This window comes from Myotis yumanensis, unplaced genomic scaffold (genome assembly GCF_028538775.1).
Source record: "Myotis yumanensis isolate MYYU_CA2020_CCGP unplaced genomic scaffold, mMyoYum1.0.hap1 SCAF_4, whole genome shotgun sequence".
In the NCBI taxonomy this organism is placed as follows: Eukaryota; Metazoa; Chordata; class Mammalia; order Chiroptera; family Vespertilionidae; genus Myotis; species Myotis yumanensis.
The window spans coordinates 6,804,201-6,821,347 of NW_027223755.1; the positions used below are offsets into that span (position 1 = coordinate 6,804,201).

The following is a 17,147-nucleotide window of genomic DNA, read 5'->3' on the forward strand; positions in this document are numbered from 1 at the left end:
TGTTGGTCTCTGCCAAGCTTCCCTCTGGCATTTCCAGAGGAAATGACCTGTAACTGCTCTCGGATGCCATTGTTCACTACACCCCCTCCCCAGAAAGGGTGATTAGTTTGTATTCGTTCATTTAATGCAGGAAAGAAAGCTATGTTTTCAGCAAATAAGAGATTAAAATCATTAACCTTTCATTTCATTATATAGAGTGAGAGGACAGCTCACACAGACTGAATACCAGTTCAGAACCTTTACCATCTGGCCTCCGCTTTTCATGGGCTTTACAATTAAATGTTCTGAGTCTCTCCAGGTGCAGCAGTGCAAAGGGGAGGTTGAGAAAGGGACAACTAGGCAAAACTATTGTCTTAGATCTCCCTCCAGCCACAGCTTCCTTTTTCAATTAAAGAAAATTATTTTATTCAACTACACAGCTGCCAGTCAAATCACCATAGCAACTCTGCCTGCCAGTTTCCCCAACAGTGAAAAGGCGAGAGGGAGAGAAGAAGACGAAGAATGTGCTGCCATCCAGGTAAAGTTGGGCAGCCGCCAGCAGATGGGCACTGGACGCACTTTTCCAAAGAGTGGGCCAGGGTTGCATCTCCAGGGACCAGCGGAGCACCTCTGCAGGTGGCTGGGCAGAGGAGTTCGGGGGCACAAGCAAGGTGTTGGCAGGGGCTACTCAAATCCCAATCAGCTGATTCAAGCAATCAAGACTCGCTCACTGGTACATTGGGGAGGGAAGAAGCATGACCCCTGGCAATGTAGCATCCAACCTGGTTATCAGCATCTTAGAGATCATTTCGCCCAAGTGCCTGAAGGCTCTCAGAAAGTGCATGCGGGCTCTTATGTGTAAACATCATTGTGTTTTTCTTAGTAAAGGGTTCTCAGCTTTTATCAGATTCTCAGCAGCTTTAAGAGTCACTTGTCTAGTGGAGGTTCACATTTGACCCATATGGACACTGAAGAAAATAATTTATCCAAAGTCGCACAATCAGTAGGTGGTATGTTTTTCTGTTTCATTCCTTTTTTCTTTTGGCATTTAAAAAACCTCTCCTATTGCCAACCTCATCTTTAGTGAACAACTGTTTTTCTTGGTACCATCAAACCCAGTAGGCAGCTGCCATAGGCTAGTCAATTGGCAAGTGATTAATGATTATCAACTGGGCTTCCATCACAGAAGCTATATTCTGGAGGCTCAAGGAACTACAGACATAGTTCTTAGGGAGTTTACAATCGAATTGGGAGATAATACATCTAAGGATCAGTAGGAAGCCAGTGCAAAATGACATATTTCAAGAGCTCTATTTGAATGGGTCGATGTGAACAGAAATCCTGGGGAAAGTCTACGAGGACCAGGAAGAACTTAAGTTAGGCTTGGGATGTATTTGAGTTTGGATAACTGAAAAGGAAGAGAGCATCTTTGGGTGGAGGAGGACAGAGCAACATCAGCTCTGTGTACAATGTGCACATGGAAGATACTCCACAGTACGTGTTTGGATGGACGCAGGCACATAGTAGGTGTCAAATAAAGGGTGGTTGAGCTGAACTGAAACATCTTTAGAATTTCAGCTTAGGAATAACAAGATGCCCTAAACCAGGGGGTAGCAAACTTCAGCCAGCTGCCAGGTTGTATAAGTAATGTTTTAGGGGAACACAACCTCGCTTGTTTGTTTAGTTGTCTATGGCTGCTTTCCTGCTACAATGGCAGAGCTGAATAGTAGAGACAGAGGTCAGATAACTGGCAAAGCATAAAATATTTGCTATCTGACCCTTGAGAAAGAGTTGTACAACCCTTGGCCCGAAACAGCAATCTTTATTTTTTAAAATATATTTTTATTGATTTCAGAGAGGAACGAAGAGAGAGAGACAGAAACATCAATTATGAGAGCGAACCATTGATTGGCTGCCTACTGCACACCCCACAATGGGGATCGAGCTCCCAATCCAGGCATATGCCCTGACCAGGAATCGAACCATGACCTCCTGTTTCATGGGTTGACACTCAACCACTGAGCCACGCCAGCTGGGCATCGAAACAGCAATCTTTAAACTTGTTTGTGCTTCTTTGATAGTCTGAGGAAGCATCTAAGCCCTCTCTCGGAATATTTTTTAATGTATTTTTATTGATTTCAGAGAGATAGGAAGGTAAAGGGAAAGAGAGATAGAAACATCAGTGATGAGAGAGAATCACTGATCGGCTGCTTCCTGCACACCTCCTACTGGGGATCAAACCCTGACCAGGAATCGAACCATGACCTCCTGGTTCCTAGGCTGATGCTCAACCACTGAGCCACACTGGCCAGGCTCAAAATATTTTTAATGAATAAAATGACATACATAGGATCACCAAGGAAAACCAATCATATTGAAAACAATAATAAAAACAAAAAAATTATGATATACTAATAGTATGTGTACTTCCTTATTAATACATTAAATAACAATACCTCACAATAGATTTAATTACTATAATAATTTTAAAGTAGTGATGAGCATGACTAGTATTTGGGGATGTGTGCAACATGTAATGGGGTAAGAAAACATCTGAGATTCTAATGCTGACAAAGTCTCAGCAATTATTAATACCCCTGTGGCTTGTTGCCTATGTTCAGAGTTTTTTTAAAAAGCGCACTAGATTTGGTCAAACTACAGATGTAATTTTTGTCCAACCAAAGTCCAGGGACCCCTTGAATTCTATCCATGGGCCTCCCGAGGATCTGCAGCGTGCAGGCCAGCAGCCTGTTCTAGAAGAGGCATGATCCCCAAGATCACCCAGGGCGACACAGAGAGGTGAGCGAGAACCTGACGCTTTAAAAAGCCTCCGTTCTGTCACTGTCACGGGAGCCGCTCGGCACTGAAATGAATTGCAGAGGGAAGTCCAGAGCCACAAAGTAGTCACAGGTTTAAAAAATGTATCGTTTGACCTTCAGCTTTCAGCCTTCTCTCTTTATTTACAAACTGGTTCAACCCAACCCAATGACAAGCAGACGGATAGAGTGGAGAAGGAAACTCAGCTGGCATTTCGTCCCAGGCGAGCAAGAGCACACTTCCATCTACAGCTCCCACAGGGCCCTGCGAGCTACAGGAGAGCTCAGTGCATGTCGCCAGCCACAGGCTGACCAGGGATGACATCGGAGGTGCTCCTGGTGGGAGGGGCTGGGGCTTTCAGGGATCGATGTGTAGGAAGGACAGTTGGTGAGATTCTGCAAGGCACTCAGAATCGCCCTCCCACCGAGCCCCAGAGGATGACCTTGACACACCAGGAACTCTGGGGCCCGGCTCCCATCTGCAAGGTGCTCCTGAGATTTTCAACTTGGAAACTAAAGGAAAGGAAAAGGAATTGTGTGTGAAGCCTCAGCTGACATCCAGCAAGCCCATTCTCACTTATTTCTAAGGCTATTCCTGGCGGTCAAGAAGGCTGAGACTTAAAAAGCATAACTTCTTACAAAGAAATTGGATTTTCCTCCATTCTCCCCCAAATTAACTAACAGTGAAAAAACAGTTATTTAAGTTGTAAGTTGTATAGTTTTAGGGGCAGGAAAACACACCGGACTACATCACTGGTGAGTATTGCAGCCATTTGCCCAATTATTGATGTACATTCTAGTAAAACGCTGTGAAAAAAGCTGACAGTTCACTCACATACTATAGAGCAGTGGTTCTCAACCTTGGCTGCACATTAGAATCACCTGGGAATCTTTTTAAAATCCTGATTTCTGGGCCTCATCCTCCGGAAATTCTGTTTCTTTGTGATGGGGTGGGGCCACAACATTAGTAACAAAGAAACAGAATTTCCGGAGGATGAGGCCCAGAAATCAGGATTTTAAAATGATTCCCAGGTGATTCTAACGTGCAGCCAAGGTAGATTACCACTGCTATAGAGAGTTCCAGAAGGCAAGCTGGCATTCAATATGAAATAAACCCAGAGCAGGACTTTCTGTTAAGCTGGTGCACTTAGGTGTTCTTTGAAGCTTCACCACATCCTGATATTCTTTTCGTGATAAGAAAACAAAAGCAATAAACAACACTGTGTGGGAGGGGGGTCCGGGGTGGGTGCGCAGACATGTGTGGGGGTTTTGTCTGGCTTTGACTTCTGCAGTGGGGGACGCAGGATGTTGGTTTCTGTCGTGGCCTCTGAGATGAGCGGTAAAGGATTCATGGAACCCCCTGTGGCCCGTATGGAAATACATCTCCATTTCCACGTGGTTGAGGGTGAGAAAAAGAGCCAACACAAACTAAATCCCCCAGGAGCTACTCTGCTCATTCCTTGCAGACACCCTTCCATCTGCGCAACCTTCCTCGGTCGCTGCTGTCATCATCCCCATGGACAGCGGAGGGAAGTATGGCGCAGAGAGGCTAAGGGGCTTGCACAGGTTCCAGCGAGCTGTGGGCACTCTCTAGATGCAATCCCATGACCGCCTGTGTCCAAATGTTGGCCGGCCCCTGCCTGACACATGTTATGTTTAATTCAACGCCAGGTGCTGTATTCCACAGAAGGGAGGGAGTCACTGCCCGCATGTCATGGTGAGGAAGATGGACCTGAACAAGTAATTCACTGCAAGTGTGATGAGTGTCGAAATTAAATGCTGTAGGTGTACCTAACCTAGCCTGAAGAAGGGGCAGAAGCTCAGGGAAGGCTCCCTGGAGGAAGTGATCATTACACAAGTGTCCTGAAGGATGAATGAGAGCTGGGTAGGCAAAGAGGTGGTAGAGTAATCCCGGCAGAGAAGAGCAAGCAGAAAGATTTCTAGCCAAGAAAGTACATGGCTCTATAGAAAAGCAGAACAGACCTATCACAGAATCCATCAATAGGAAGAATTTGCATAGAGAAGACACTTACTATGTGCCAGGTGCTGTTCTGTGCAATTCATGTGTATCAACTCACTGAATCTCACAACAACTAGATGAGGTGAGCAAATGGTTATCCCCATTCATCTGTCTGAGGAACAAAGAAGAGGCATAAATAACCCACTTAAGAGCACATGGTTTAACAGTGGTGGGGGCAAGGGTTGGACCAGAGAACCTAGGTCCAGAGCCTGTACATAAGCCACCAGTGTACACTGCCTGGCCTTTGTCATGAGAATGGACAATCAGAGTCACCATGTTTCAGAGGTCAAATGGCCAATCCCTATAGTATATGTAAGGAAGCTGAGAATTGGAATCAAGCCACTGGTCCCAAGGACTGGAGCCAGCTCAGAGCTTGTCTTCTGATCCCAAATTTGGACAAACTTAAAGCTGAGAGATGAAACCAATAATCGGACTGTAAGTTTTGATCCTGAATGAGAAACTTCTTTTAACTCTCTTAGGCTGTGACCTCGACCATAACTCAAATCACATCATCCCTTAAAAATACTCAAGAAAAATCCAGAATCTGTCCAGCCCCCATTCTGAGTCCCCGACTGGATCTTCATTTCAGCAACAGCCTATGCAGGGTCACTTTCTGTGAGGAACTAAGTTCATTTGTTACTTGTACATGAACAAAGAGTGTAGGATGGAAAGACAGACAACTTTTGACAAAAATGTCAATTTGTGAATAATTTTCAAAACCCACCCAGGTGGGCATGATCTTGAGATTCTCCAGTGAAAATCAGCTTAGAAACAGCCCTCTGTGAAGATGAATTTCTCAGGTCTCATGATGGAAGGCATCTCCAAGGGATCGGGGAATTATTTAGGTAGAAAAGTGTGAAAGGGAAAAGAAAGAAACCCTTTTCCTTCCCATTGATTGGTGTAACTGTCTCAGGCTGAGATTTAGAGATCCGCATTTCTTGACCCTGTGCCCCTGAAATATACACAGAAATATTGTGAATTTTCCCACACGCACACCAGCAAAGTCAGGGGTAGACATTTTTATTGAAGATAGCTACTGAAAACTTTAATCTGCCCTTTCAGCAATTGACATAGCAAAGCTCTGCAGCAATGTTAACAAATCAGGTCACACTACAGAAAAACTACAGGTAAAAAACTAAAGGTGAAAACTATTTTTCACCTTTAACCAGTCCAATGATAGCATACTAGTATGTGAAGCATGGTTTCCCATTTGGAACATCAGGGGTGAGGAATATTTTTCCTGGACTTGGTTTTCATTGCCACCATAACATATATTTTTTGCTGATGAGAAAGACACTTACCCTAGGGAAATTCTTAGGCGGAGAGAGGAAAGTTTCTCAGACATTTATAGCCCAAATATTTCAAAACATAGGTAGCTATATTTATGCTTGGTTCTTATTTTAACAAATGCTAAGCATCATTGCCCACAAATAAATTTTCAGTATCACTTTAGAAATATTCTCTTTCATCATGAATGCACGATTTTTCTGTTTTAAGAAAGCAGGTAAAATTTTTGAAAACACTGCAAAATAGGTTACAGCCTGCAGCCTTACTTAGAATTTGCCTCTTCAAATCTCTTTTGTACTGATTAAAAATGTAAAATCTACTGTTAGCAAGGAGGATAATGAACAACCTCGGGCCAACTTTAGGGGAAACTAGAAGCTGGATGAGGAACAAAAATGTGCTTGGTTGTAAGTCCAGGGCTCTGGAGAGCATCATAAATACAAAATGTCTACCTGAAACATCATCAAACTAGCCAATGAGCAGTCAGTTCCCCATACCCTGGTCTAGTGTAATTTCTCAGGTTAATCTTTTATTAGCCAGTTAAGTATTTTTAAAGATTTTTAAAGACTATTCCCTAGCAATGCCTTTGATACCATTATCCTCATTTCATAAATAAGAAGAGCAACTGATGTATAAGTACCTACCACGACAGAGAAAGGACCAGAACCTAATTCCAAGGACAGAACCTAGATGGAAACTTCACATGAAGATGGTTGAAATCTGTGGATAACCTCTGGCCGAAAACTGATTTAGACAATTTCTTAGCCTTGGCTTGCCTCTTGGATATAACAAGAAACTTTGGGCTCCCAGGGAGACACGTCACAGGTGTTTCTAGACGCAGGAGGTTATCTGTATCCGGGCAAAAGGATTTCAATATTAAACATTAAACAGACCTCTCTGGGGAAAACAGAATGATTGAACACCCCAAAACTGTTGAAGCTAATTGCAACTCCTGCTAGAGCACAAGAAAGCTCTCCCTAAACACATGTCCTCCGGCCTCACCTGTAATGGGAGAGACTCGGAGATGTTTACAGATGAATGCGGGGGATTTATCTTGCAGCCAAACAGTAAATGCCACAAGCAGCTGTGAAAGCTTTCTTTCTGGTCCAACAGTGAACAGCAGCTGAGCTGAGGCTCCCCATGCCCTCGGTCAGCAGGGCTGGGGGTGGGCGGGCTGCGTTCACACTTCCTTCCCTCGGAAGGTGGGTCAGACTGAAGAGATGTGGGTTGTGTAGAAAGAGAATGGGGCTGGATGTCAGGGGACTTCAGTTCCCATTTTAATTCTGTCCCCATCTAGTCATTGTCTCAGCAAAGCAACTTCAGCAACTGAGTCTCACTTTCTTTCTTTGTAAAAAGAAAATAATGGTGGGAAGGAAACAAACACATTGCATGTCTACTGTGTATAAACACTGTGAAATCTATGCACAGCAGCCCTGCAGTGAGGGTCACATGGAGAGAGAAACCAAGATGGCGGCATAGGTAAACACAGGAGTTTGCTGCCTCGAACAACCACTTCAAAAATACAACTAAAAGATGGAGGGTCACATGCACTTGACATTACAGATGAGGAAATGGAGGGGGCTGAGATAAGGTCACGTGACCAGTCACATGTTCTGGAAGAGATAATAGAGGAGTTGGCTTCCCCATTCTACCATACTCCATTTGGAACTCCAAAATGTCCAGTAATACTACATTTGAAGCTAGCTTTCCAGGGCATTATTAAAGTATATTTTTCAAGATAAACAGAAAAAACAGATATGTAACAGTTTGTTATGATGACGAATAATTTAAAAATATTTATACATAAGAATTTGGGGCCTAAACCCCTCAAATGTTAGAGACAATTCAGAATGTTAAAATGCATTTTTGCTGGAGAAAAATGATAATTATTAAATGTAGGTACAGGACAGCCACATATACCTGGCACTTTTCTAGGTTTTTAATGTCGACAAATTCTTCCTTATATGTGATTTCCTTTGATTCTCCTAACCACATTGTACCATGTTTTGCAGCTAAGGGTACTGTCATCAACGCCTGGGGATCCATGTCAGCTCCCAGGTCCCCCCATTTCTGGTTTCGGCGGCAGCTGTGGCACAGAGAGCTTCCTGTGAGCTCAGACTCTCCTCCTGGCACGGCCCGCATCCAACCCCAAGCACCTACTGCGCTCCTATCACAGCTCCTTCCCTCCCCGGAGCCTTCCTTGACCCACAGCCAGCAGGGCCTAGAAAGTGAGAAGTATACCCCCTGGGGAAACCCTGATTAGCAGAGGAGGAAGCAGGCGAAGAGTAGAGGCTCCTGTTGTTATGATAGGGACATTTCGGAGGAAGAACTCTGCACACTCCAGAGGGATCTCAGCAGCATCAAGCTCCCATGGAAGGCGCTGGAGTCACACCCGGTGATGTGTCCTCCTTCCTTGGCTCACTCTCCTCGGGTCTCATCCCTACTTCTAAACAAGACAAATGGCTTGCACCCAAGTCCCTGTCTCAGGTTTTGCTTTGGGGAGGCCCCAAACTATGAGAGGCGTGGAGGCCTCAGCAGGGGAAGTGACAGGCACAGGGCCACCTGCACCAATTCTTCTGGTTCTTAATCCAATGAATTTTTCATATCTCTCCTTTCAGTTGTACACACAAGGCTACAAGCTGTCATTTCTACCTTCCACCAAAATGCCAGACTTAAAACTAGTTAAAAAAAATGCACGCTTCAGTGCAAAATGAGTACTAAATGATAACCATCATTTTTGCCAGGGGGTTACACAGATCATCTACCTTTGAAAAACTTCGATTTTTTTCCCAGAATTTTGAAGTATTACATTTTGCTTTGCTGGTAAATTAGAAATGTTAAGTTTTTGTTCATAAGAAAGCTGAAGTTTTAGGAGTTTCCTATTTTGTACTTTTAACTATTATTGAAACCAGAATTAGAATCTTTTCTGCTCTAGGCTTTGTCTACCAAATCTACTCAACAGCAGGATTGTACATTTCCCTTAAGGAAGAGCATTGGCCTAGAGCTTTAATAAGAGGCAACTTTTTTTTGTTTAATGTTCCCTTTTCCATTAGTTGCACCACAATTTCCACTGTCTTGAGCTCTCAGTCATGTATTCCAGGTCTGAATGACCTGCCATTCCTCACTTCCAGAGCTCAGAATATGACATGTGCTGACCAATTAGTGTGGTCTCCTCCCTGGCTACATTGATTGGCTCAGAGGACAGAGAGGAAGCCAAGCCTGCCAATTAGAGTGAACACGGAGACTATGATGGGTCCTTTTCCAGCAGGGAGCTACACAAGCCAACTGTACTGCACGTCTTCAGTGCCTGGCGGACACCTTGCCACCTACAGGAAGAGCCTTCCTGAAAATGAGGCCAGCGAAGTGGAAGAAGGGGAAGGCATGGCACAGAAATGGATGGAGACAGACTGTCGAGGTCACATGATCTGGTCCTACCTGAATTTAGACTTGCCACTGGACTTTACAGTCCCAGGAGCCCAGACATCACTGCCCCATCTTCCTTCAAGCTCCTGCCACTTGGAATTCAACAAACCAGCCAGAAACAAGCTCTGTATTCAAGCATTGAAGAGACTCGGCGCAGAACTTCTCTGGACAAACAACTAAGTGTTTCCCACGAACAAGGAATAAGCTGGAAGTCAAGGACCAGAGCGGAGCTACTCAAATCTTGGCAGAATCCTCTGTCCCTGCTTCAGAGAGCCCTGGGACCGAGGTACTGAGCAAGTCCCTTCATGACCCTGCAGCAGCCAGCCCCAGACAAGCCCCGCGCCTCCCATGCAGAGTACACTGACTCCACACACCTCATTTCAATAGCTCGGTGCTTCAACTCACATCCCAACTGCAACTGGGGTCCAGAGGATGGACCTTAGATGGAAATTCCTTTGGCTCATTTTGTTCTTTTGCTCAAAATTACATAGCAGCATTGAGAAGCCCTGTTTCACATTTTGAGCTCTTAGAAAAGCTTCTCATCACCTTTGTACCCTCCGAGAAGCTGAATAAAAAGGGCTGGAGAGGTGATGAGAACAAAGAAAGCTGAAACCACACCAAGAAACTTGCCCAAGTCAATACGGATACAATGAACTGTACTTGTTTTTAAAGGTCTTATTCCTTCTCCCTCCAGAAAAGTCATCATCAAATATTTATTTCAAAGACAACATTTCAAAGGTAGGCAGGCAGGTTCCGAGCCTGAAATGCAGGCAGACTTTTCTCTAACTGTGGAAGGGACGTGGGAAAGAGGTCAGGTGAGTGAGGACAGGTTTACCAGATGGCCCACCACTGAAGAGGAGGGGGGACAGGCGCTGGCCCAGGCCTCCACACCTCTGTCATCTGTTAAACACACATGCTGTGAGCCGATGCTCCCTCTATTCCAGCATGCTTAGAATACCTGAGGTCACTACCTTTGGCTTCTGGGTGTAACATACAAACTCACCTGATGAATTCCACGGAATAGTACTGAATAGGGGAGCTTCCTTCACTCTCTCCAGGTTTCCAAGATAGGGCCACCTCGGACTTGGAAACCACAGTGACGTGTGGCTGCTGGGGTGCTGCCGGAGGCAGGCAGGAATCTAGGCAAGACAGCAGGCAACTAGTTGGTTTAGGATCTTTGCTGCAGGAGAGGTTTAATATGTAAAAAAACAATAGGTCTGCTTCTTACTGCCTAAACCTCTCTATTCAGAGCAGGAGGAAAACCACACCAAACAAACATGAAAATAAACACAGCTGGGTTCACCAGGTAAGGCTGGAGTCAGTAAGAACTGGTCTCCCTGTCTTCCCCATGGCCCCCTGGCTGGAATCTAACTACACTTTTATCCAGACCATTGACTTTGGGATACACAATGGAGTGTATCCTTTGAAACCTCAGGTCATACTCCCACCTCCTAACAGCCTTTCATCTCTGTTTGCACGTTGGAATTGATATTTACCTACAAGGGGGGAAAAAAAGGCTCAGCCGCTTACTTTCTGTGTGTGTGTGTGTGTGTGTGTGTGTGTGTGTGTGTGTTCCCCCTGATGATAATAAGAATACATACCAGTGGGAGGATATTTGGGAAATGCCCTCATGTGTAAAGACATAGGCATCATCCATGATCCTCTTGCCTGAAGCTAACTGCTGCTACTGTTTTCATACCCAGACTTTCATATCGCTCAGCCTTCCTTTATACTCCTGCTTCTGCCAGATACATTTTTCCTGCTTTCTCTTCCCACTGAAATAGGCAGTTTTCAAAATTTGGGGCAAATACATGATTCTTCCTGAAACCCTCCCTGAGCCTGGAGGTGAAGGACGTGCTCTCTCCTGAGTGCTCCTAGTCCACTGCACAGACCTCGGATGCACTGGGGTTGCTCACTTACTGTTTGCTTCTCCCTCGACAGAAGCTCCCTGTGAGCAATGCCATGTGATCAAAGCATCTTTGCCCCCAGTACCACCTCTGTGAGCCTTTGTTGGGTCCCCTTTGTCTATAAATCTCTCTTCCCATGTCTTTTCCTCACCTACTTAATTCCCACTCACTGTCAGATCTCCACTTAGAAGTCATCTCAGGGAATTCTTACCTCCCCCCTCCATCGGGTCTCCCTTTGTCCACTCTTACAGCACTGCAGTTAGCATTTATCACTATCTGTGACTACACATTAATTAAATGGAGTATTGACCCACCCCTCTATGTTCCAAGAAGGCAGGAGCTGTTCTGTTCACCACTGAATTCCCAGAGCCTAGTACAATGCCTGGTACACAGTAGGTCTTTGTTGATATATATACTGAATGAAGGAATGAATGAAGAGCACCCGTCAGTTTCCTATTATTAAGGAATTGAACCCATTTTACCTTGGGGCAAGGTGGTAACATGCTGAGGAGAGCTAAGCCACCCTTTGCCTGTCAGGCTGGAAGCTGCGACGCTCACTTGATATTCAGTGCCTGGTTTCAAATCTCCGATCACTTCCTCCTGTCAATGACCAAACAGGAAAGGTGTCAATGGGGCAAACCTGACAATTTCCATGAAGGCTGCCTCTTGAGACCCCTGTGAAATTTTGCTTGGGACAGAGGTTGTTTTGCTTTCTCTGAGACTGGCCAAGTTTTCAAATTTGTAAAGAGGAAAACACCATGATGTATTTCCCAAGACTAGAGAATCTATTGTATAGATTCCTTACTGGAATCTATACAATAAGTGACTAAGGGTGGGGAGCATGTATAGTGTGGAGACTCTGGACAAAGGGATGATTCATGACATGGACTAGACGGAGCCGGATGGCGAGAGATTTCATCACTCTACTCAGAACGCATGCAACTTAAAACAGGTATTGTTTATTTCTGGAATTTTCCATTTAATATTTTCAGACCTCAATTGACCATAGGTAATGAAACTGCAGAAAGCAAAACCTGGGATAAGCAAGGATTGCCGTCGTCTTGCTTGGGTAAGCTCACCTCCTGCTCCCTTAGCTTCCAGCACCCGCCTTCCCCAATCTGCATCTCCAGCTCAGACCTGCCTCTAGAGTCCAGCCGCGGGCCTGTGGCTACCTCCTGAACATCTCCACCCAACAACTACCAAGCAACTCAAATTCAACATAACCAAAGCTCAACTAATCCTTTCTCCTCCTCCCACCCAAAACAAAACAAAACAAAACAAAAAACCCACCTTATTTTACCTCTTGTGCTCTCTCATTGTCCAAACCAGAAATTCTTGACACTTTCCTCCCTGTTCACCCATCCTCCCTGTTCACCCGTCCTCCCTAACCGCCATTCACTAGGTTACCTCTACAGGTACCAGTACTCTTTCAGATCACTTGGCTTTGGTAATGCCATTTTGTCCTCACAGGCATTTCAGTCCAAGTCCTCACAATTTTGCCAATTACGAGGCCACCAGTACTGTCTGCACCTCCAACGCAGACTCCATACTATTAGAGTTATCCTCCTGAACCCCTAATCTAATACCATGTCACTTCCCACTTTAAAGCCCCTTAGGAGAGCATATTTGTGTCCCCTGTTCATCCCTCCAGCATCATCTCATGCCACCTCCCTTCCCTGCATTCTGCATTCCTGTCAGACTTAAAGACTTGGCAGGGCTCAGATTTATGCCAGTCAGTCGCTTGCCTCTGGGCCTTTGAACCTGCTGCTCCCTCTCCATGAAATGCCCTTCTCCCCAGTCTTACCCGGCTCAGCTCCACTCATCCCTCATGACTCAGTTCAGCCGAGACATTACCTCATTTCTTTGAGCCCCAGCCTCCGGTCTGGTTGGGCAACCCTTCCTCTATGCCTCTATGCTTCCTGGCGTCCTTGGTGCACCTCAATCCTAACACCACTCCCCTTACATTGTAACTGTTGATTTGTCACCTTCTCTGCACCCACCTGAGGGCAGGGAGCAAGTTCTTATTCCTCTGGCATCCCAGAGCTTAGCATAGTGTTATCGGACATGTACCAAGTGCCCACGAAATGCTTTTTGATGAACAAATGCATAAACTAGTGAATGAGAACAACAAATTAAACCCAGATATCCAAGGTAATCCGATGAGCTCAAAGAGAGAGTGCCCCCTCCACCTGGATTCCCAGCATCAATGCCTGTGCTCCAGCCCCTGGAGCTAGTGAGGAACTCCAGACACAGGGCTGTCTCCCTCTGACCCACTCCCTCTAGCCACCTGCACATGCCTCTCAGGTGCTCCCTTCTTCCACTTCCTCTGAATCCTGACCTGGACCATTTCTACAGCCACCTGGAGAATGTCTACCTTCACTCTCCCTCCTCCCCTCCTCCCCCGCCCCCGCCCCACTCTATTCTACACGCAGCTGCACAAGGGGTCTTTGCTGAACATACGGACCTGCTTCCACAGCCCCTCCTGTTCTAGTTCCCTGCAACTGGGCACCTAATTCCACCATCTGCCCCCTGGTTTCATGTCAAGTTGGGTTCAGAGACTGGACGGCGGACAGCAGATTCAGTTCTCATTCTCTCCCAAGCGCCGCACCCAGGCCTTTCCCATGGAGGCAGAGGCATTTCCAAGCCCACTTGATGCTCTCACAGGCTTTTGCTGCAGGATCCCTTTCCCTGTGAACTGACTGTGTTGTGTGAAGTGTAGGGGCATAATGCGGTTCCACAGGTTACTGCAGACATTAGCTATGAGCCAACACAAATCCAGCTCCCATGGAGTGTTGTTTCTCGGTCCCAGGAACACGGACAGCCTGGCTTGATCGTTCTCCCGGCCTGTGAGGTAGGTACCACTCTGATTCTCATTTGTGGACAATAAAAGGGAAAAGCTAGCGATTGGCTCAGGGACATGAATGGTGACAGAACTGGGACTAGATGCAAGTCTCCTGGTTAAGTTTTCTCTCTCTAACCTTGGGCAGCACCCAAATAGAATTACTGTCCTCCTTTAAAATTCCATGGGATTTTACAATGCGCATAATATATCAGTAGAGTAGCACATGTATAATTAATAAGTACATAAATATACATATATTGGTACATGTTCAAATATTTGTTTACTGATGGTATGCATGATAAAAAGTGTGCAGACTGCCAGTTTCAACCTCCTTTTCATTTTCTAACTCTAAGAAATGGCCAGATTGCCCTGATTTGCTTTAGTCTTTATTTTTGCTGGATGGAACTGTAGGTTGCTCTCCTACAAAAAAGCTAAGTGTCTAGTGCTAACCAAATCAGAAGTCTCCACATCGGCAGATTATCAAAGAATGCATGGGAATTCCACATTATCTATCAGCCAGGTAATTTTGGTCATTTCACCACTTGCCCACCCCGTCTTTTGTTTGTCATTCAACCCAAAGAAAATCAACCACCCAGTTTTAGGTGACCGGTCCTGTCTCCTTGAGGTCTCAGATGGTTAGAGGAAGTAAGAAAGGGAGAAGGGAAAGGGGTGGGGGGAAACCGCCCCCACAAAGGCTCTCTCACTCATTTAAACATTTCCTTTCCTTTTTAATCTTCTTCACCTCGTTTTGGAACGGAGCTTAAATGACTTCAACCTTTAATGATGCTCCCCTCAACCCTCCTGTGCAGGTGAGAGGAAGCAGCACATAGGAGGATGGAATTTGCCCGGGATGCTGGGCGGTCCTGCTTCTACGGGAGCTAAGCATCTTCTCTGGGCCTTGGTCAGTGAAAGGCAGATGCGGGAAAAGCAACATTCTGATCAAAAGGGCCCCCTGGATCCCGGGGGGGGGGGGGGGGGGGGGGCCAGGGTTTAGCTTTTCTCAAGCAGACTTACAAAAATCACCGGAGGCTCGGGCTGCCCCTGTGAAGGAGAGAAAACAGAAGCACATGAGAAGGAAAGGAAGGCCTGCGGGGGTGAAATTAACCCGCAGAGCCGCGCCCCCCTTCCCCCCGCCCCACGCCCAGCCTCGGGCAGCCGCCCACACCCTCACAGCAAGGATTCTGCGGACCCTCACTCAGTGCCTCCTCCGGCAGGTATGCCGCTGAGGGCTCTCTGATCAGGACCTTGTCCAATGCTCACGGCATCCCTATGATAGGGTACAGGGCAGAGGTTCCCAAACTCCCGCTGTTCACATCGCCTTGAGCATCTCAGATACACTTGGACAACATCTCTACCCCAAAGCAGTGCCGAGCAGTTCCAGTTCTTCAGGAGGTCAGTCACGTTATGCCCAAACGACTTGCATGATGTGCTTTTAGTCTCAAACTTTTGCTCAGACTGTTCCTCATTCGCCTCAGCAGCCCTCACCCCACGCTCTGTGGTTCCCTCCACCCTAACAGGGGAGGAGGGGTTGGCCTCGCCTAGGAAACCATTACCCGAGGTTCAGTCTCCCCTCGCAGTAGTGCTGGAACTTCCAACAAGCCTGTGACCCATGGAGGGCGGCAGTGTGCTGGGCAGTGTCCCAGCCCCGAATCCTGGCCTGCAGTGGGTGGGGCTAGCACTGTCTGGGCAGGGAGGGTGACAGGGGTGGGTTGAGTCCAGGATACGAGTGCTGACGTCTGAACTCTTTCTTCGTGTGGCTGCCTTTGGGGGTGCAGACACACGTGTACACGATGGAGGTGTTTCCTTTGAAAAGTTCAGAGAAGCCGCAGCCCCCTGGGGGTTGGCTGCAGAGCCCCCAAAGCACCCTGGCACGCAGCCTGCCGTCAGAGACACACTACCTATGGATGGATGCTATGGGAAACCCTGTGTGTCGGTGAGGGAACGGAGACGGGTCAGGGGACCCACTGGTTGGGTGTAATACAGGATCTGAACGTGAGTCCTCTGGATCCAGAGCCCACTGGACCCTCCTCCGTCAGGTCTGCCCTCATGGCTAGTCCATATTTCCACGCATGCGTAATCCCCTGGCTCAAACCATCCTGTCCATCTGAATGCCCCTCCCTCCTGCCTTTCCAGAAACTGGCGGGCAGGCCTCAAGTCTCAGGCCCCAATTTGACCTCTTGTTCCTACAGGGATCCCTCCCTCTTCAGAACCTCAGTCAGTCTGCTGAGTGGCATGTAAATGGCATCCGGCCTCCTGCTGCTCTCTATTGTGTAGTGCGACTGGGGTTTTCCCAATAAGACTGAGAGCTGCCCAAGAACAGGGTTCTGTTATCTCCGCTAGGCGTCCAGCAGCAACTCAGAAAGTTACTGAAATCCGCAAGGTCCTCAAATGCTATAACCTGATAACACACTCTAACCAAGAGGATGTATTTACCATATAGGCAATGGCCACCAGGCATGATACTGACATGGCTGCTTTTACATGCGACCAAAGACTTACAGAGACACAATTTTACTTGGCACTCACAACAGTGCAATTATTATACCCTTTTCATGGAAAAAGGGAGAGGTTTAGACAGGATAAGTGACTTTGGCCAAAGTTACCCAACTATAAGGATAGGAAGGAGGCCTGTACCCCGGGGTGCTGTCCCTCCTGGCCTCTGTTTTATGTGTGCACCGCGGTGGCCGTCCCAGACAGGCCATGCAATGTGAAGTGCATAGTCAAGGGGTCCAAGTGTCCAGCCCAGGTTCACAGATGGGGCAGGATCTTGATTTCAGAGGCGCTATCCAGACTCTGAAACACCTGTCACCCTCCCTGCCCAGACAGTGCTAGCCCCACCCACTGCAGGCCAGCACACTGCCGCCCTCCATGGGTCA

At 46.7% G+C, this 17,147-nt stretch overlaps 1 protein-coding gene across 4 annotated transcripts in view; it reads right to left on the minus strand.

Annotated features, from left to right (window-relative positions):
* EGFLAM (EGF like, fibronectin type III and laminin G domains) overlaps positions 1-17,147 on the minus strand; it is a 129,632-nt gene that overhangs the window by 61,187 nt on the left and 51,298 nt on the right. For 3 of the 4 annotated variants that reach the window (XM_070411809.1, XM_070411810.1, XM_070411811.1), the window contains exons 4-6: positions 15,286-15,312; positions 11,912-12,029; positions 10,526-10,661 (exon numbers count right to left, since the gene is read on the minus strand). In XM_070411809.1, coding sequence (XP_070267910.1) covers positions 10,526-10,661; positions 11,912-12,029; positions 15,286-15,312 — 281 coding nt within the window. The remainder of the gene's footprint in view (positions 1-10,525; positions 10,662-11,911; positions 12,030-15,285; positions 15,313-17,147) is intronic. The other variant, XM_070411812.1, reaches the window with a different exon arrangement.